The sequence below is a fragment of the Syngnathus acus genome, chromosome 16, assembly GCF_901709675.1.
Source record: "Syngnathus acus chromosome 16, fSynAcu1.2, whole genome shotgun sequence".
NCBI lineage: Eukaryota > Metazoa > Chordata > Actinopteri > Syngnathiformes > Syngnathidae > Syngnathus > Syngnathus acus.
In genome coordinates this window covers 2,136,236-2,157,627 of record NC_051101.1, presented here as the reverse complement: position 1 = coordinate 2,157,627, position 21,392 = coordinate 2,136,236, and the positions used below count along the sequence as shown (strand labels likewise).

Below are 21,392 nucleotides of genomic sequence, written 5' to 3'. Positions count from 1 at the left end.
TGCCACAATAGGCCGGGCATTGTTGTGGATCAGGAGGAACCCAGGACCTACTGCACCAGCCATGGGTGCAAGGATTTCATCCCGATACCTAAAAAAAAAAAAAAAAACTCTTGAATCTTGAATCTAATGGCAGTCAGACTGCCATTCTCGAGCCTGTAGAGGTCTGCGTCCCTCCATGGAAATGCCTCCCCAGACCATCACTGAGCCACACCAAACCGGTCACGCTGAATGATGTTGCAGGCACCATAGCGCTCTCCTTGGCTTCTCCAGACCCTTTCACGTCTATCACAGGTGCTCAGGGTAAACCTGCTCTCATCTGTGAAAAGCACAGGGCGGACTTGCCAATTCTGGTGTTCTATGGCAAATGCAATCGAGCTCCACGGTGCTGAGCAATGAGCACAGGAAACACTACAGGACGTCGTGCCCTGAGGCCACCCTTGTGAAGTCTGTTTCTGACTGTTTGGGCAGAGACATTCACACCAGTAGCCTGCTGGAGGTCATTCTGTAGGGCTCGGGCAGTGCTCAACCTGTTCCTCCTTGCACAAAGCAGCAGATATCGGTCCTGCTGATGGAATGAGGACCGTCTACGGCCCTGTCCAGCTCTCCCAGAGTAACTGCCTGTCTCCTGGAATCTCCTCCATACTCTGGAGATTGTACTGGGAAACACATCAAATCTTCTTGCAACAGCACGCATGGATGTGCCATCCTGGAGGAGTTGGACAATCTGCGCAACTTCAGGAGGGTTAAGAAATCGCCTCATGCTCCCAGTCGTGATAATGACTCTAGCTAAAGCCAACACTTGTGGAAAAACAGTTAAAAAAGATCAAGAGGGAGGACCTTGAAATGGCCTCCACCTGCAAAATCAGTCCTGTTTTGGGGACCATCTCGTTGTTGCCCCTCTAGTGCACCTGTTGTTAATTCCATCAACACCAATGTAGCTGAAACTGATTAACGACCCCCTCTGCCACGTACCTGACCAAAACCTTATCAGAAAAGTCTAATTGAATTTATGCCATACCCTGATAAAAAACTGTTCCTTTAATTTTTTTGAGCAGTGTACGTATAAATTAAGACGGGTTTGACTTGTTCATCCACTTTGGTAAGCCACGCCTGTTTCAAATTCTATAAACAATTTCATAGTTTCATTTTCTACTAACACACAGGCCGATTTAACTCGTATATTGGTGTAAACAACTAGCGATTTGGATTATCAGAAATGGACTCGAGCATTGTATTTGTTTGCCTTGGAATGGCCTCCATAGTTAATGGTAAATCTAGATTTTCTTGACAAAATCTTAATTCATTCTTCTATTTGAATATATTTCAGGACTGAGAAGTTCACATTTCTTTAAGTATTGCCGCTTTTTCTGTACAGTAAAAGTTAATGTTATGTTTTTACATTGTGTATTTAGCAACTGGATTTCTACACTTTCTTTTCCGGAGTTGCAGAAGTTAGGGCGTTCCCATGGAAGAACCCGTTTTGCTACCTTGTATTTCTTCCACAGATCCGCAGATTTCCGTGTTTTTTTCCGTCTGGAGTATCATTTTCGTGAATCGTGTAGATCCGTTGAGAAAATTGTTTTTATATGGGGGGCAGCATTTTGGCGCTTCTTTCGTCACATCATTTGCCTACTTTGCGGTGCGCTGCAGTTGCGCGATCGGACAAAAATGCGCAAATGAAAAAATGCTTAAAAAAGTCTTGGAACGGACAAAATCTTTTTCTATTATTTGTAATGGGAAAAATAGATTCGGAATTCGACCGAATATTATATTCACCTTGGTAGCCCACCAAGCAGGAATATTCTTTTAACAAAACTGTTGGAATTGATTGATGAAATTAATGGTTTTGGGGTTGCTATACTGCCAAAATCCAGGAGTTTCCAGGGAGCTTTTCCCCCTGAGCCTCCTCCGGGGCGTTGCCCCTGGCCCCCTGCGGCCCCCAATGGGGGCCTGTGGCCACTGCAGCCCCCAATGGGGGCCTGTGGCCCCTGGCCCACTGCGGCCCCCATTGGGAAGGGCCTGCGGCCCCTGGCCCCCTGCAGCAAGTGGGGGGGGCACTCCAGTAGGGCAGCGGCCCCCAGACCCCGGCTACTTTTCAGTGTTTTTTTTCATTTGCCGTTCTCATCCCTGTTCTTTGGTCTGACGTATTAGTTGCGACCAGAAAATAAAAACGTTTTAATTTTTGTTTGCGTGCAGGGGACTTGTCCATTCGGGGACCAAACCAGAGCGTTTTGGAAGGTGACAGCGTGACATTGGAGTGCCAGTACTCAGACAACGAGCACAACATCAGCAGCGTAAGATTTGAAAGCTTCTCGCAGGTGAGTTATCGAGGGACTTGCTTGTAAAGTAAAGGTGCTCCCTTGAGATATTTTTTTTAAATGTAATGCTCACAAATCCAGAGGCAGTCCTGTACGAGGTGGGCAGGGAGGGGTGGGGCGAGAGGAAAGGGCTGCTCTTCTGACATGCATGCACCAAGAACGAACGAAAGAACCCCGACCCGACACGACTCTCAGCAGCAAATTGACATCACGTGACAATAAGGGCGCCCCAGTGCCCACTGAACAGATTTGAGATGGAACTGACCGAGCTAGAAAACTGGCAATTTCTTTTCTTGAGAGCACTCGTGCGCCCCCACGTGGATTGTGCATATTGCCCACAGCAATATCTGCACAAATCTCTTCTTTTGCCCTAATGTATGACTTTGGTCAAACTACGGCTCGTATCTCGAAAACCTCTTGAGACGGGTCACTCATCTCTGAATAATCTTTTCTCCCTAGGAGTGTTTATTTCCCCTGGATTTTTACTATTTAAAAGAGAACGTATTTCAATAGTTCGAATACCGTATTGGCCCGAATATAAGACGGTGCTTTTTGCATTGAAATAAAACTGAAAAAGTGGGGGTCGTCTTACATTCGTGGTCTAGACATTATGCCCATTCACAACGCTAGATGGCGCCAGATATCTTTAAAGTGAATGCTGAACTTAACTCCCCAGGCCAAAGCGAACCCTTGTCACGAAGAATAAAAATAAAAATAGCGGTAGCATGAAGAAGAAAAATAAAAAAGAGCGGTAAGAAAGAAAAGAGAATAAAATAAGAGAAGAGATAATTATTGCAAATTTGTTGTTTTATCACATGTTTTATTTACATTTCAAAAACCAGAAGCCATTCATTTACAAATGTGATTGCACTTTAGTTTACATATTTCAATGTTCAGATATTTAGATGTGTTTTTGCATGATTTGAATGAGGCAAAATAACATGCTTTTTCTCTCAAATATATTGTGATAATCATTTGTTTCAGATGTACTGTATGGTGGAGCCTCGGTTTTCGAACGTCCCGGTTCTCGAACAAATCGGTATTCGAACAAAAAATTCGAGATTTTTTTTACTTCGGATGTCGGACGAAATTTGGTTGTCGAACCTTGCGAGATGAGCCGAGAGGACCCGCATGCCAACTGACTCCGTTCGTTATTACGTTCTCGTTACTCTGAGGATTGCATCAACTCTAATCATGCCTCCAAAGGAAGCAAGTGGGAGCAGTAAAGCCATCCTAAAACACAAAGAGGCTCCCAAAGCAATGCGACACTGAGCGCCCGGGGCGCTGGGGTTGCACGATCGGACTAAGTTAAGCTCCCTGCGCACTGAGGTCCACTTAAATTTTGAAAAGTACATTGGGACTTTAAAAATATTTCCTAAATTTCAGCGACGGCTCTGTCACAATAATGCGACCAGCGCGGTACAGTTGCGCGGTCGGCGGCGCGCAACGGTTGTGCATTCGGCAGTGCGCTGCAGTTGCGCGATCGGACAAAATTAAGCTCCCTGCGCACTGATGTCCACTTAAATTTTGAAAAGTACATCAGGACTTTAAAAATATTTTCTAAATTTCAGCGACGGCTCTGTCACAATAATGTGACCAGTGCGGTGCACTTGCGCGGTCGGCGACGCGCAACAGTTGCGCGTTCGGCGGTGCGCTGCAGTTGCGCGATTGGACAAAAATGCGCAAATGAAAAAATGCTTAAAAAAGGCCTTGGGGTTTTTTTTGGGCTTCGAACGGATTAATTTTTTTTCATTATTTGTAATGGGAAAATATGATTCGGAATTCGAACGATTCACTTCTCGAACAGCCTTCTGGAACGGATTGTGTTCGAAAACCGAGGCTCCACTTTTTTCTGTATAAAAATTAAATTTGGTGTTCAAAAAGTCTTTTTTCAAACGAGTCTTGAAAAAGTGGGGGTCATCTTATAATCAGGATCGTCTTATATTCGGGCCAATACGGTAAAATATATTTTGATACATATTTTTCACGTTTTTTTTTCTTTGTTCTTGTTTCATGTTATTTTACACACTGCCCAGATTCTCCAGATGTGGCACCCAGTGAGGTCGTCCTTTTGGAGCTTCTGCCACTCTATTATGGAGCAGATGGATGACAAGATGGTGTTGCGCATTTCCCATGTTACCTGGTATATCGAGGGGCGCTTCCGCTGCGTGTCGGACGACCACACGTTGAGCGCGCCCAACAACGTCTCCAAGACGCTGTCCTTAAAAATACAATGTGAGTGCTGATGTCGAATATTAAATTTATTCTATTTAATATTTAAAAATGTATGTATTTGCTTGAATTAGAGTTTTGTTCATATTTGTGTCCCAGCAGCCAGTAAAACACACTTGCAGTTCTGTAGCTCTTCTCAGCTCTCCTCAGCGAGGGACCCAAAATGCATTCATAGTTCATAACCGGAGAAAGATTCCCGCGGCGCAGCTCGAATGTTGCCCTTTTGTTTTGCAGATTCAGACTCTTTCCCTCCTCAGCAGGAGATCAAATTTTTCAGCACGCTTTGCGTTATGCGGCGAGGCCGCTCGGACTATCGGCGTCCTCCATCTTCTCCGCGGCCGTCTGATCGACCGCCTCGGCCTCACGGGGGGGATCAATAAGAAGTCGAGATTAGGCGGTGGCGAGAGGACGGTGAGGACGAAGGGCTTCTATTGAGATGGAGGAGAAAAAGAGCCATTATTCACAACACTCCTTCTCAATAAGTCCATTACTGTATGAGCGTTATTGATGACTCACCACGAGGCTTTCTTACTTGAGTTTATCACACACCAAGTAAGTAAAGTTTGACTCTGTCCTTGTGAAGTGCTAGCTACGTCTTAGCAAATACTCAGGGCAGTGCTTTGATTTTCATGTGAGAAACAACTTTTTGCGACTTCAACAACCGTAGCATGGCCTTTCAGTCCGCTAGCTCAATGCTAACGTTAACTACCATCTACGACACAGCGCTTTATCCCTCTCGCCAAGGATTGAGCTGTCAATCTTTATGCGTGTGTTTTTGGTAGATTTGGCAGCGATACATCTTTCCAGGAAGGGTTTCAGCGGGTTCCTGGGTCTGCCGCAGGAGCTTCGCGTGCGGGAAGGAGATGACGTGGCGCTCGAGTGCTCAGCCAGCTGCTCGGAAGAGCCCAGCTACTATTGGTATAAGGAGGTGAGGCCACAGTGCATAAGAAAACTCCCACCTCACAGCAATGATACAGGCCGAGTTCTAATGATGTTTTCTTTTGACTGCCGGGCAAAACAAACGCTTGAATTATTCAAGCCCTGTGCTCCGGTCGTCGCCGAAGGGAAAGGAATGTGATGCACGGTGACGGGGAATGTGCCGAGCGGACAAAAGTTGATGAATTGGCAGATGCGCGCCAGCTTCAAAGTCAACGTCGGAGGCCAAGGAGGACAATACAAAATGTCAAATCAATAACGCCATTGATCTTGAGCGCTATCGAAGAGGGTCAAAAGTCAAGGCGGCGGCGACATCGTCATTCGAGTCTGCTCCGAGCCATCGTTAGGGCCAGAATGCTGAGAAGGCACGTTGCCGCACGAGAGAGTGTGGCAAAAGTTCTGCACATTATTATTTCATTTCTTTTTATTAAATCTGTTTGTTAAAAAAAGCTTTCCTTTCAGAAATTGCATTTTACATAACTAAAAAAAATGAATTTTAATATTACTCCAGTTTGCAGTTCAGAGGCTGAAATTTCAATCGAAAAGGTCTCAAAATAATGAATTGATTATCAAAGTTTTGATTATTTTGATAATTGGTTGTTGATTGCGTGTATCTCTAAAATGCATGAAAATACTTTGAATAAAATACTTTGGATGAACAATAATAATAATAGATCAATGTAATAAACTAATAGAAATTTTAATCTTTATAATACCGTAATTTTCGGACTATAAGTCGCACCGGAGTATAAGTCGCACCAGCCATAAAATGCCCAAAAAAGTGAAAAAAAACATATATATGTATATAAATCGCTCCTGAGTATAAGTCGCACCCCCACCCAAACTATGAAAAAAACCCGCGACTTATAGTCCGAAAATTACGGTAAATGAAATGTGAAAATTGCAGCATTGAAAGCGTGCTGGATGTCGAGGAAGCGTGGGCGCCGTAGCCCGGCAGCAATGACGGCGGCACACAGACACAATCGGGCCCGCCGGCAGATTTGCATAGAAAATGCTGCTTTGGCCAAAGCTGGCTTGTTTATTTGTTTCTTTTTTAGGGGTTGGGTTGGAATCGTCTTAATTGGGATGCATTCAAATGGAAACGGTCTTTGTTGGCAGGCGTCGCCGCTCCCAGGAGCCAAATGGCTTTCACGGTGTTTTTTTGTGTTGCTCCTCAGCGCCACCTCCGCGTTGGTTTGGAGCGCCGTCTGTAAATAGTCTTGCTATTTGCATGGCAGGATTCATCCCTTGCTCCCTCGCCATCTCATTACACTTTGTGTCGTCATCGTTGCCGCATCCCTCTGCAGACGGTGGCCTTATCTAGGTTATTGACTTGTGTCAATGCCCGCGCAGTTTGTTTCACGCTCGGTCGCTCGCAACGTCGTAACTGCCCAGCGAAAATAACTTTTAAATGTTCCATTTTAGCGTTTTGAAAGTAGGTTGTATTGGATCCGATGAGACTGACTTTACTTGGGGAATAGAACTTTTCTCTTGAACTTTCTGTTGGTGTTCCATTCAGGGTGGCGACTGGATCCTGCCTTCAGCCGTGATGACTCTGAGGAGCGTGAGCGCCGAGGACAGCGGCATGTACACGTGCACGGCCGAACACCCCACTGCCCCGCTGAACATAATGCGCAACGTTACCCTCGTGGTTCTGCCTGGTAAGGAAAACGACAGAGAGGACGAGACGATGAATGAAAATTGGTAGCATGACGGTACGCCTAAAGTCACGATCGTTTAAAGCGATGGATATTTGAACAAAAATTTTGTAGCAACACATGTGGACAGATAATGTACCAATGCTCATAGGCATGTATTCTTTATCCTCTGCAAAGAACGACAAAGACCATCCCATCCTGTATCCACATTTATTTTGTGGCTCACGCACCAGAAGGAGCGGCACAAAATGTATCGGATTGAAGCAAAAACATTCATTGTCATTTAGCCATAACTGCACCCACCCAGCGTTGTCGCCAGCCAATTACATATTTCATTTTCCCCTTAGTCCTAAACAGAGCAACTTGGAGCATTTTGAATCAGTTTTCTGTTCCCTGGCACGAAGAGCCCCCGACACACCGCCTTTCCGGTTCCGAAGCGCTCGATCACAGACGAGCGTAATGAAATGTGAAAGTCGTGCAAGTCACGTCGATGCCAAACGCGGGCGGTCTTGACGGCCGCCGTCCCGCCGGACCGATGCTTCGTCTTTGTCCCAACAGGCAAACTGTCTTTTTTTACCCCGCTGCTAATTTCATTACAACATTCCCGGCTAATCCAATTAGGGCGCCTCATCTGTCTCCATCATCTTTATCAGTGACCTGTGAGAGGACGGCAGCGTTGGGATGCGCCGGCCGCTTTTAAACGCCATCCTGTCTCGCGCACTAAAAGTGTCATGAAGCTGCCGTGCGTTATTCATGATGGGGGGGAGATGGTACGGCTGTGGCAATTGACTCGCGGGTCGCCGGCGTGCCAAAGTGTCTCTCCTCGCTTCCCCCTTGAGCGCGTCTGCTAATTAAACAGGAAACCTCTTGGGGATGCTGCTAATGATTTTTCATCCTTGAAGGCCTTGGGAATGTCACATTTAGCTACTTTGCTACTGGAAAACAGCCAGGTAAAATCGTTCAAAATCGCGCCTGTTAGGAATTGTTCTACGGTTGTTGAAGTTGTCTTTTCAATTTGCGAGGCTCGTGATTCCCAAACAAACTTAAACGCAGCGGTTACGTAAAAAACTTGGAATTGACGGCGATTAGTTTTTAGGGACGGACGAGTATCGATAAGTACCGGAGCAATATCGGCCTTATTTTGAAGTATCGACTACCGAGGGGGATGTCGATAGCAGTCACCGATACTGAAGTCAAAAAATATTTTCACAAATTTTGATCAAAAATACTAAAAAGCGTGAAAAGTCTTAAAACAGTAGTACAGTCAAACCTCGCTTTTCGAATGTCCCGGTTCTCGAACAAATCGGAATTCGAACGAAAAATTCGAGATTCTTTTGCTTCGGTTGTCGAACAAATTTCGAAGGTCGAACCTCGCGAGATGAGCCGAGAGGAGCCGAGAGGACCCGAGAAAACCCGACCGCGCGGCCCGGATGCCGACTGACTCCGTTGTTCCTGTATTTTCGTTACTTTGAGGATTGTATTAACCCCTAATCATGCATCAGGACTTTAGAAATATTTTCTAAATTTCAGCGACGGCTCTGTCACAATAATGCGACCAGCGCGGTGCAGTTGCGCGGTCGGCAGCGCGCTACGGTTGCGCGGTCGGCGGTGCGCTGCAGTTGCGCGATTGGACAAAAATGCGCAAATGAAAAAATGCTTAAAAAAGGCGGGTTTTTTGTCTTGGAGCGGATTAAATTTTTTTCCATTATTTGTAATTGGAAAAATAGATTCGGAATTCGAACGATTTACTTCTCGAACCGCCTTCTGGAACGGATTGTGGTCGAAAACCGAGGTTTGACTGTATTTGACATCCATACTAATTAATTTTGCTAACATAAATCCCAATTGTGAAATGTTTTTGCCGACAGAAGACGCCAGTTGGTTTGAGACCCAAAGCGGCCGTGTAGTACTGATGACCTCCTTTGTGGCGGCGTGTATCGTCGTGATGCTGGCAACGGCTTTGAGCGTGTGCCTCTACTGCAGGAAGAAGCGAGTCCAGACCAAACTCATGTAAGCCACACCCAACACCTGGATCGCTACGTTGCATCTGTGTGCGCGCACATGTGGCGAATATACAAGTGTTGCCTCGCACATCCGAGCCAAACGCAGCTTCAACAGATTGCTACTATTTGAAGTTTAAAAAGCACCCCGGAATATACTCACAAGTCAATTACCGTATTGGCCCGAATATAAGATGGTGTTTTTTGCATTGAAATATGACTGAAAAAGTGGGGGTCGTCTTGCATTCGGGGTCTAGACATTATACCCATTCACAACGCTAGATGCGCCAGATATCTTTAAAGCGAATACTGAACTTAACTCCCCAGGCCAAAGCGAACCCCTGGTACAAAGAATAAAAATAAAAATAGCGGTAGCACGAAGAAGAAATATAAAAAATTGCGGTAAGAAAGAAAAGAGAAGAAAATAAGAGAAGAGATAACAGAAAATGGAGAAACAGTAGGTTTATTTACATTTCTAAAACCAGAAGCCATTCATTTACAAATGTAATTGCACTTTAGTTTACATATTTAAATGTTCAGATATTAAGATGTGATAGACAGTTTTTGCATGATTTAAATTAGGCAAAATAACATGCTTTTTCTCTCGAATATATTGTTATAATCATTTCTTTCAGATGTACTGTAATTATTTTCTGTATAAAAATTTAATTTGGTGTTCAAAAAGTCTTTTTTCAAACTTGTCTTGAAAAAGAGGGGGTCGTCTCATAATCAGGGTCGTCTTATATTTGGGCCAAAACGGTATTTAGCCCGGCATCTGGGGAGTCCAAGCATATTTTAAGGGGTCCGGTGCCCCCGTGGCTCCCCCTCTAGCTCCGCTAGTGGATCAAGAACACAAAGAACAGCAAGATAGTTTGTTCAACATTTTCAAGATGTTCAAAATTTCTTGGTGACAAGATTTTTTCTATTTTGTGACCGTTAAAACAGTTTGGGAAACGTCTTTGTGAACATTTGCTACGATCACAAGCGCTCCACGAGTTTGCCCCGCTCAGTGAGATATGGGCTTAAGAGTGACTTGGGGTAGTGCGTTCCTACACAAATGGTATGATTCTGAGAGCCTCTGACGTGCTTTGAGCCACCTAACGGCACCCGCCTGTCTTTTTGGTTTCCGTAGCAATGACAAGTGCCAGAGCAAGCCCATCTACAAGGACAGCACGGAGGCTCTCCACTACAACTACGGAGACAAACAGCCTCTGGTCGCCGTCTGATGATCGCGAGGAGGAAGACGGAGTGCGTGGCCAGAGAGTGACGGATGGCGTCGGGTGACTACTCAAGAATGTTTATTGATGACCGTCATTTGGCGTTCTAAACCCCCAAGTCCAACCCTTGATGCTGAGTGCCAAGCAGGGAGGCAATGGGTCCCATTTTTATAGTCTTTGGTAAGACCTGGCCAGGGTTTGAACCCACAATCTTCCAGTCTCAGGGCGGACACCCTACCACTAGGTCACTGAGCTGGTGCACAGAGGGCATACTGTCTTCCGTGTGGTTCTTGCAAATAAGTTAGAGTGAGCACTAACAATTGCTTTGCGGGTGCTCGCCGGGGTACAAAAGGCAGGCAATTTTCTTCCTATATATTTGGCAACGTGGCAGGTGATGAGCTTTCCGCTTTTAGCATTGTTAGCTAGCCGCTTCTCAGGTGTACGCACTTGAAAATCAATTTTCCTTCTTCCGAGTGCCAAGCCGATATCTAAGTTGATTGATTTTGTTTTCATGACGTCTTCATCTTGTTCCCATGACAGCATTTAACACTTTCTCAGCAGCTTTTTACAACTTTTGCGCTTTTGTGAAGACGGTTTCACTGACCGCCCACAGTCGCAACATATCGGAGCGAGCGCATTATGAATAATAATCTTCATAAAGTTCGATCAGTGGGAGGCCACGCGTTGCTCTCCGTATGGAGAAGCACTTTTGAGGGCACAGTCAATATCTTCCACAAGTGGGATGCCAACTACGCTCAACACGCATTTATTTTACCTTCCATAGGGGAAAATCTGCAATAAAGACCAAATCAAAATATTCTCTTCTGTACAAAGTACTACTCTATGCATTGATATGGCTTCAGTACACCCTTTTCACACACATTGTAAGTGTATTCCAACACACCTACACACAAATTGTAAGCTTAAAATGTACAGTACTTTTTGTCGTGTTGGCGCATGTGCCTTAAAGAGGCAGGGCCTGCTCGCCTTGAGTTTGCCGTGTTCTGCATTTTACTGTTCTCCAATAAACAGCTGATTTTAGAGCATTCATCGTTACATTATTTTATGTGACATCTAAACTGTGATCAATAATTTCATCTAAGGGAAATTGTGAACTCTAATATTACTTCAAAGAAAGTGCCAAGAAGATTGTAGAAAAGTCAGGTACCCTTGGAAATGCAAAAAACGAAAATTATTAGGAGTGCAGGCAGCTTCAAATGAGCTTAGTTCCAATTCCCCCCTCCTCCCCTAAAATAACCGTCACGGACCGCAAGTTCATCTTTTAATTTTCCACAAAGCTTTGGTTGTCGCTGCCGCCGTCGCTTATTAACATGAGCGTGCTGGCAACACGGCGCTTTTCATCATGCTTGTCGGCTGAAGTTATGTTGGCTTTTATGCGCTTTTATTATCGGCGCGTAGCTGACCGTAGGCCGCCGTTAATAAACGGGGCGAAGTGGCACTTTAACAATGACACTTCATTAACGGCCCGCGCTGCGCCGCGCCGGGTCGGGATAATGTTATTAAACTGATTATTCAAGCGCCCGGCGAATGTTTTACGCACTATATGTATGGCCGCTCAAACGACACCAGCTTCAAGTAGCTTAACGCCTCAGGGGTGCTGGGAGAAAGTCTTCTAGAAGTTGCAGATCACAGGTCAGGAAGTCAGCCAGCCGTACGGTCCGAAAGGCTTTAGGTGTGGCTGATTATTGTCATGCGGCACAGCACAACTTGCAGCTACAATGCTGTGCATGGTGAACAGTGACCTTTTCACCTTGGTATGGGCCTGCCTGCTGATGGAATTGTTTTTTTTTACGTTCAACCAGAAAGACTCAGTGGATGTTTTACTTTAAGACATGTTTGTCAAGATCTGTCACAGCATGTGGTCGCCCAGCTCCATTCACTTCATGACAATGTTAGGTCACTAAATTAGCTTACCTATGGACCTTGCCCAATACAAATTTGACCAAGTGTTGGAATTTTTAGGAATGATGTTCTAAAGAAAATTCCAAATAACCTGAGATCCCAGAAAAAAAAGATTTGCTTCAATCTGCGAATTTGTTTCTGCTTCAGCAATGTCAAAAACTGTATGCGTGCCCCTCCTGCATTGAATTTAAAGACTTGGAACTGAATCGCTTGTGGTCACTCCCACAACGGCGCATGGACCCCTTGTCTTGTTCTTTGTCAGATGAAACAATCCATCTGGGATGACCTCATGGCCGTTTGCCTAAGCAGCCCTCTCTTCTGAGCCCTTCTGCTGAATGGAGCCCCATCAGGAGACGCGGGGCTGGCGTAAAAACGGCGAAAGCTGCCTGCGTCACGCTCGCTTGGTTTTGTATGTGTACACCGCGTATGCCGTGTCACGCGGCTGGCGAGGAAAGAGACGAGTTGAGAGCGCGCAAGCAAGCAGGTGTTTGCCACTCATTACTCTCTGACAATGACCCATCTGCTGCTGGGACGAGGATGAGACTCCCTGCCAAAAAGAGAACAAACACTCGCAGAGAGGATGACGACGAGGAAAGGAATGGTGGATTTCGAGAGACGAAGGTTACTGTTGCTGATGTGACATTAAAAGGTCTCTTGAGGGTTCCATTTAAAGACCTCAAGGACAGTTGAGGAACCAAGCTTACTTGCGAGAACGCACGAGAGGACATGTCCCCCCTGCTCTGTGTAAAAAATTTGAAGAGGTTCTCTTTGGTGTCTTCTGGGTCAGGAAGTGTCAGATGCTCAGGCCATTGTGAGCAGCCAGGAGTTGTCCCGCCAAAGCTCGGTTCCGTCGACATGCTGCTTCATCATCTTGAAGGAGAAAATATCTCAATCTGTGTTTCCAGACAATCTTTTAAATATATTTTTTGTTTTGTGTTTCCCTGTCTCTTGTCAACTTACTAGGTTTTTGTTACCTCCTGCTCTTGTCAGTCCCATTCCTTGTGTCACAATCAGCTTCTTGCAGCCATTCGTGTCTTGTCCAGGTCTGCCTCGTCGTCTTATAAATATATACATATATATATATTTTTAACCGTTTTAATGTTAATCTATACTTGGGTCCTCCACGTTTGCCACCATCATCACAAAAAAAACTTGGAGTTTATGGTTTCAAATAAATCTGCAATTTTATGACACCATTTGTATGCACCAAAATGTATCGACTCGAGAATCCATGTGAATTGAAGGAACTGAATACTGACGCTATACACAATGTCAACTGTGGAGGGCGTCAAAGATACAGGTTTGAAAAATACAGCATTTGAAACGGTTGTTAAAAAAGCAGCAGACATAAAAATATTTATACTGTATAACCTGAGACCAAAAAGTCAAATGTTGTTTTTTCACAGACAACCAATTTTGGTGCTGAAGCTCTTAATTGGCTCTGACTGCATAGGGGTCGGACTCGGAACCATGACGTCACTGTTAACTTCTTCCAAGTCGTGTACACTTAACAAAAGCATATCAAGATAAATAACCACTTAGGCATATAATGTGTTTCGTCCCCAGTGCTCGCTTTGCTTCGTGTTAGCCATAAATTGCCGATTTGGTTTTTGGGCGTTCGATCACATTTTAGGGGGGGGCGCACTGATTCCAATTAGTCCTCCTCCCGGACGGCTCCCGCCTCTGCCTGGGGGTTATTAACAGTCAGCAGCACCAGGAAAAACCGGCCCGAGTCGTCAGTCAGTCCCGCTCCCTTTTGCGTGTGTGTTTTGTCACTCCCGCGAAGAGAAAGTGGGCGTGCGCGTGCGCAACCACAAGAAAAGTGGCGCGCGCAATATACGCACGCACATACCGCGAGTGCGCGCCAGCCCAGCCGGAGCGAGCGAACGAGCGCACGTTCCCGCTGCGAGCGAGCGAGTCCTCCAAGCAACGTCCTGCAAACGTCTAGAGGAATTACTACGAGGAGGGAGGACAGAAGAAGCAGAGAGGAATACTCGACCATGGCGCTCGCGTCCGTGTGGAAGTACGGCGCCCCCTTTGTCGCCATCGCCGTGATTTGTTTGGCGCACAGAGGTAAGACGCTGCTTGATTTTGTGTTTGTTCCGCGTGCAAGTTTGCGTCTTCAACCTGTGCTGGCTGTCAAGTGTACTTGACTTGTTTACAGCTGCTTGTGTGCGCGTCGCTACTTGGACTCCAAAAGTGAAAGGTGGCTTTTTCATTCCAATGCATGTGTCACACTGCAGTTGAGCTACTCGGAGTGCGTGTGCACCTTGAATGGGCTCCCGGTGCTCCGAAGGCGATGTGCGACGGACGTGTCGCGATTGGCCCGAGAAGGCATCAATTAGGAAGGCGCACACACGGACACACTTGCAGTCTTTGCTTTTGCTTGTTTTGCATTTCTGCCTCAGGCGGGTTGTTGAGAGGTGTCACGCTCGAATATTGCCTTTGTGGAGTCTGCAAGTTATTTTGGAAAATACATTAGCAAAAAACTCCATTTGCATAAGAATGTATTTGCACGTTCATTTATGGCATCAGGTTAGTTTTTACGCTTAGTATTTGATTGTTTTGTATTTATAGCTGGCGAGGTCGTTGGGTTCGAAGGATCGGCCCCTGGCCTTGCAAGTTTACCAAAAAAAAGTCTGGCGAGTAACAAAATACATATTTTGTACTTGAGTAACAGTATTTTATCAGTGGGTGCTGCTGTTTTGGTTAGCAACAGAGCCTTCTTGTCAGTGTGTCAATGGGAACTGCTACAAATGAAAATTCTTCCAATTCTCTTTTGTGATTGCATAAAAGCGGACATTTATATACGTGATGCGTTTTCTTTTCCCTAAGTGCACACTATTTGCGGAAATATGCTGCGGCTGAAATCAAATGTCTGCGCTTGATGCTTGTTTCCCCTTGTTGGGCCGGTTAAAGGTGCGAGGCTGCTTCTTGTCACGCTGCTGTGGTGTTGTTGTTGCGCAGGTGGGAGACCTACACTGCTCCCACGTCAGCTGCTCTGATGCCAAGTCGCCTCTATTATAGCTTGTGTATTGATTGATTCCCTCCTGTGTGTGTGTGTGTGCGCGCACACACATGTATGTGTGTGTGTGTGTGTGAGGCCCCAGGAGTGACGCAATGAGGATTTATATGCATGAGCGTGGAGGCGTTTGTGTCTCATGCAAAAGGTGATGTGGCACATCTTTATGAAATTGCCTGCGCGTTGCATTTAAATGCAGGCCGCTTGCACGTCGCTTACAGCGGCGGCTTTTTTGCGGCAGTCGCTGTGGGGGGAGTAGTGGGGCGAGGGGTGCTGGCCGATCACTGTCATTAATCTCGCAGCCACTGGCAGGGCTGGGAGAGACGGAGGGGATGGAAAAGATGGGCCGTGCACGGGGGGGGTCCATAAAGGCGGGCTCTTTGTGAATCATACGCAGTGAGATTGTGCGGGAAAGCTCGTATTTGTGGGAGGAAATCAGCAGAAGCAATCTTGAGGGGAGATGGCGGGCGGGGGTGTTGGAGGCAGACGCAAGGATGGCCCAACGTGTCGCTAAAGTGGAAGGACAGGCGCGTGTTGGGTCCTGGCAGCCGTCACTGTTGCCTTGGTTCGCTGGTCCCGTCAGAATGGTGCTTGAGGGGCCGTCCGCTGATATGGAAATGTACTTTTTAATTGCTTGTATACAAATAGTTTGCTCTCCGGCAGCTCTTGCTGCCCATCAAGTGTGAAATGAAACCGCCAAATACTTTTTAAATTTATTTATTTATATTTGTTGTTGCTGTCTGCCTATTTCCAAATACGCGTCTGGCAGCCAGCTGTTGTCATGGAAGGCCAGGCCGGGTGAAGATCCAGAGCCATTTTCATGCAACAGATGAAATCTGAATTCATAACCCCCCCCCCAGAAATAATCCAAGTTATATTATTGCCTTCCTTGTATTTCCAGTTGATGAAGTCGCTGCTCGTGTCAGCTTTGCATTGGTTGTGCCGAATGGCAGGACGGAGACAGCCTTGCGGCGTGACAGTGTGCCTAAAGGGCTGCCCTGAAGCACACACGAGCGTTTGCAGCCCCTGCACGAAGATAAATGCCACTGGCTCCGCCCCCTCCTCTCACCCACAATTAACAACTCGCCCGGCCCACCACCACATCTGCATTCCCCCCACCATTTGGTGACTCCATGAGCACCTGAATTCTGGCTGTAAGCATTAAATCACATCCATTTGTTTGTTTGAATGCCTGCAATGAGACACCCCTTCCCCTGGCCCCCCACCATTATAGTAGGTCTTCGCTTGGGCACTCTGCTTTCTGTGTGATGAGATTTGAATACCAATTATGGCGGAAACGCGCGTCCCCATGCACATGCAAAAATATGGAGAAATGAAAGTATGCACACAGAATAGATGCACTCATTTATTCACTGCATTCACTTACTCAGCTGGAGGGGGGGACTTTATTTGTAACGTATTGCCATTACAATTCAGGTCAGGCCGAGTTGTGTCTCATTTTCATGACCCCCCCTCCAACCATTTCACGTCTTTGGTGGGGGGCATCAGCTGTACATGCCAGTCGCTTTTTTCTCCTGAACCGTTTCACCTTCTTATCAATAAGTTTGCTTATGTTTAAAATTGTTGGCGGGATACAGTCCAGGTTTGGTATACAAAACCTGCCAACAATCAGGTTAAGTTCACACGGGCTGTTACCGTGGTTACAGAATTTCTGTCAGTGTCGGTCAGTTTTGTCTGGTAAAGTAAGTTTTTTCAAAACCAGCAAGCTGGACTTTTCCACATAACGTCATATCATCAACAGTGAGAATCCACATTTGCTAACCCAAGAGACATTTGACAGCTAGGTGCTGCTGTTTTGGTTAGCAAAAGGCTTGAAATGGGACTGTATCCCCTCGCACGATGTTTCCGAGCGGCGCCGCCATTATTTGAGCGAAGGCGGCATGTTGAGGAACACGCTTGGACGCTGACGTTTGTCAGAGGCGGCAGCGCTCTCGCTGCCTTCCGTGCTTGTCAGATTGCATCACCGGAGTTAAAAATGGCCATCCCTGCGCTTTTGTTGCCGCTGCGCCGGCAGACTTTATCCTTTGATCCAAACCTTGGAGGAATAATTGGCCCACAAATAAACTTGTCAACAATTTAATTGGAACGAGCGGCACTGCTCGAGCTGTTGGCCACAGCTTCTTCACAGCAGCTTCAAGGCGGCGGGCGTCTCGCTGCCCTTGCTTGTTGGACGCGATACTCGATCGTCTTCTTTTCTTGAGCCACCAAAAAGAAGATTAACCTGATTGATTATTCTGCAGTGTTGGTTGTTTTGAAAGAGACTTTTCTTTTTGATCCGAAAGATCTTGAGTGATTATTTGGCTTGCTGGACTAGTAAACCTGCTCGATAATTGCCGTCATAAATCCTCATGTGTGTGTTCATCACACAATTTATTCGGTCAAATCCAAAACTCAGTTAAGATGTTAAGTCGGCGAGTCGGCATGTCGGTCGCCTCGATAGAAGAAACAAATTTCACCGTTGTGGAAACGCTGCGTTTTGATCAAGCGATGGCATGTGAAAGAGTCCCGACGGTCCGGGCCAGCCCGGGCCGGGCCGCAAGAGCGCCATAAACAAATTGGAGCGTTTTGCAAGTGGGGCAAAGTCATGACTGAGAGCGTCTGGCAGCTCATCGCGGGATGGCTTTTATTCCCCTGGAGGATTTGATGGCTCCATTACTCAGAGCCGCGGTCACTGCGGCACTTTGCTGTGTTTTTGTGGGATTCTCTCCTAAGCTGCCCCGTAGCGTCCGATGCCGTTTGTAATTGTTTTTGCGCTGCTTGTCCCATTGATAAGACTGTTGTCATCCCGTGCCGGGCCACGGCGACGCCGCGTGTCTGCACTAGGGGGCGTAAAGCCTATTGTGCCACTGGGAGACGCAGACGACAACAACAAATATAGGAGAGAGAAAAAACTTTTTTTAATTGTAACTTTTTGTTTTCCCATTAACAGCAATGGAAATTGAATGAATCAATTCCAACTAATATTTTGTACTGATGCAAGTGATTGTTGCTATTTAAAACAAATCGTGTCTGCCACCTCTTGAAACATTTTGAATTTTTGTTTTGCTGAGCAGCCAATAATTTTCATTTGCAATTATAGCATGATGCCCGTGGCAGGTGTCCTTAAAGACTTTGGACTCGGTGCACAACTTGGCCTTCTAGCTTCCTGAGCAAGCAGCTTTCCTCCAAGCCATTGCCTGGTGTGTCGTCTTTACCGAGGGGGGGGGCTCAGTAAACATAGAATCCCTCCCTCCGCAGCGCCACTTCACAGCATCTTTATTTGGAGGTCAACGCTGAGTGATGTTTAAGGTCTCCTGGAGATGAATAGAAGGCTAAACAGACGGGGGGGGGGGGGGGGGGGGGCTTGAGCTTGATAACACAGAGGGGGGCATTCCCAGTTGTTGCTATGACGTTTAGACTCAACCTGTCCGCTCCCTTGCCGCTTTAACAGCCAGCCTTCGTTTCTGCTCCTGTCGTAGGGCACGTCGCTCACACGTCCAGACGGTCGCTAACGCTGGTAACCTTGGCGATAGACCGCAGATGCTGTGATTGGGCGAAGTTGGGAAAATTAATGGGCTGAGGTTCTGTGTACGCTTCTTGTCAACTGGAATGAAGAGGGCGACTTGTAACGAGGTGCTCATCCCACATTAGAAAGTCCAGCGATTCACTAAAGGCCAATTTCTCTCAGGTCGCCCTCTGGGAGGTCTGCGAGTCCAGTCGAGGCCAGCTGATGAAGAGTGACCAGACAGATAGCCCGGACCAGCCAGGGGCTGATGAGGTCAGAACCGGCTGGCTGGACAGTGTATAAAAGAGGAATGGGAGGGGTGGGGGAGGTAGGGGTGAGAGTCGCCAAGGGGCAGACGTTGCAGACCAGTGAAGCGCAAACGTGCCAAAGCTCAGGAGGAGAGTCAGGCGGGAAAGTCCAACAAACGAGTGAACAATGGCGGCATTTGGGCTGTCAGATGGAGGGAGAAAAAAGGCAGAACGGGAAGGAAAAAGAACAAGAGGCAGATAGATGGATGGTGATGGTGTGGGATGAAGATGGAGTGAAGGCAAAGTCAGGGACCACTTGAGAGAGTCGCGCCAGCTCCTGATGGATGAGGTCACCAAAGATGCTCTGGCTTGTGCCCCCCCCACCACCACGCGTGCTTGCCGTCCTTGAAGAAAAAACAGACGGACGTGGACAAAAAAAACGCCACGCCCACTAGACGTCGCCTTTTGCCATTAGCGATATCGGTTGACGGGCTCTTGAGGATAACAGGACGAGAACTGTCTTTTGCTTCTCTTCTTTACTTAGCTCTGATCAAGCTTTGATCGCTGCGTAAATTCAACCAACACTTTGTGCTCCAAGAATGGTCCAAGTGGGTTTTCAGGGAATGAAAATGATGGCGGCTCTCCTTGGAAAACACACGTTTGGGTTTAACGTGTCTCATGGGTGACAGGCAGCCAAAATGCTATCGCATGATTGCAGATGAAACCATCACAACATTTTATCACCATTACCGGGAGCTAAATTGCCGGCGGTGTCAGGAAGGCCACACTTTGGCTCGAAAGGAAAAAAAATACCGATAGCTACATGCCGCTGATGGGGTTTGTTTTGAATAGGATTTTTCTTTGTTCACGTGACAAATTGTTGACAGGCGGTTCCTCCTTTGGTTTGGAGGCGCTGCCAGACATCTTCTGCTAGCAACGATAATATCCGCAAAAGCGTTTCATCTCTACGCGTGATCAAAGTAAATTCCTCGACTGGCTTCGTCTGCACGTGGAAGCTTTGACTCGACTCTTTTGGGCTTTTCTGTAGGCACGTGGCAAAGTGCTCTTCCAACCACTTCATCACTTGTCGGCAAACAAGCATTCATTAGGGCTAATTAACTAGCGGCGCATGAAAACAATCCCAGGAAAAAAAATTAGACAGGTATCGCCGACCCCCCCCCACCGAAAGAGCCAAAGATGGACAAAGGGGTCGAAAAGGAAAATTCCAAAAGCCTCCTGCTGTTTTATCTCCCGACTTGAGATGGACTACACCATTTTTTTCTTTTTAAATTGAAAATTCACTAGGTCGTCAATTCACGGCGGGAAACGAACTGCGCGGCCTCAACCGGAGCAAAATTGGAAGCGCCGCGATTGTTACTGCACTTGGCCGCAAAGCGCAACGACCTTCAGGGGATTGCGGCGGGCGGCTGATTCTTCCCAGGATGCTTTTTGTACTGCGCAGCTGGGGCTCGGGGGCGGGGGAGGGCATCATGTCGAGTGACATTTCCACCGCGAGCTTGTGCACATGTATAGCAAAGCCTGATGTGTGTTGAATTCCTAGCGCAGATTGTGGAGGCGTATTGATCAGCTACTCGGTAGTAGAATTAATTAGTCAAGTCAAAAATGTTCCATTTGTGGACTACCAGTTAAGCAGCAGATTTCACTTGTTCTTTCCCAGCTCTGTGGCGGCCATTTTGAGGCGGCCATTTTGATACTTGTCATTGACTGAAAATGACATTGCGGTTACTCAAGGCTGAATTCTTTTTTATGATTAGCATTGTTACAATCGGCTAGCAACGGCAAGTTTGCTTTTTTTTCGGGGGGGGGGGGGGGAGTGCACAGTGGTACCGCTACTGGAAATATGCAATCGTTTAACTGTGAGGTGTCGACCGTGTTGTACGGCATCCTCCTGTGGATGAACCCTGCAGACAGACGATGGATGAAGGGAGGGAGGCTGTAAGCCTTTACACTTTATAGAGACAAAGCGAGCAGCCAATCGTTACAAATACGACCTAATAAAAGGTTTTTATCACAGCGTTGAAGGTGATACATAAACATCATAAAGCACAGAAGCTTGAATGTGAAATTGCGCCAATATTGATATTTGATGCCGGCGTTTGTGAGATAAGGCCTCTACGTTGCCGTATGTATATTTGGCGTGAGCGACCCCACCCCCCCTTGAGCGGAGCAAGAGACTTGCAGGCTCGGACGGGAGTCCCGCACGGCCACATCGCTATCGTCGAGGTCCATCTGGCAGGGCCAATAATGTTATCGTGTCGCCGCAGAAGGAGCGAGACGCTCGCAAGCACTTTGATACTTTGGGCGTACTTTGC

At 46.7% G+C, this 21,392-nt stretch overlaps 1 protein-coding gene across 1 annotated transcript; it reads left to right on the top strand.

Moving 5' to 3' along the window:
• The first annotated feature begins 1,103 nt into the window (after positions 1-1,103).
• Positions 1,104-10,460, top strand: si:ch211-79k12.1 (uncharacterized protein LOC568891 homolog). The gene is made up of 7 exons (XM_037273385.1): positions 1,104-1,268; positions 2,197-2,318; positions 4,355-4,553; positions 5,333-5,478; positions 7,006-7,147; positions 9,013-9,154; positions 10,277-10,460. The coding sequence occupies exons 1-7, from the start codon at positions 1,217-1,219 to the stop codon at positions 10,368-10,370; spliced, it is 897 nt and encodes a 298-aa protein (XP_037129280.1). The 5' UTR covers positions 1,104-1,216; the 3' UTR covers positions 10,371-10,460.
• Positions 10,461-21,392: the final 10,932 nt, after the last annotated feature.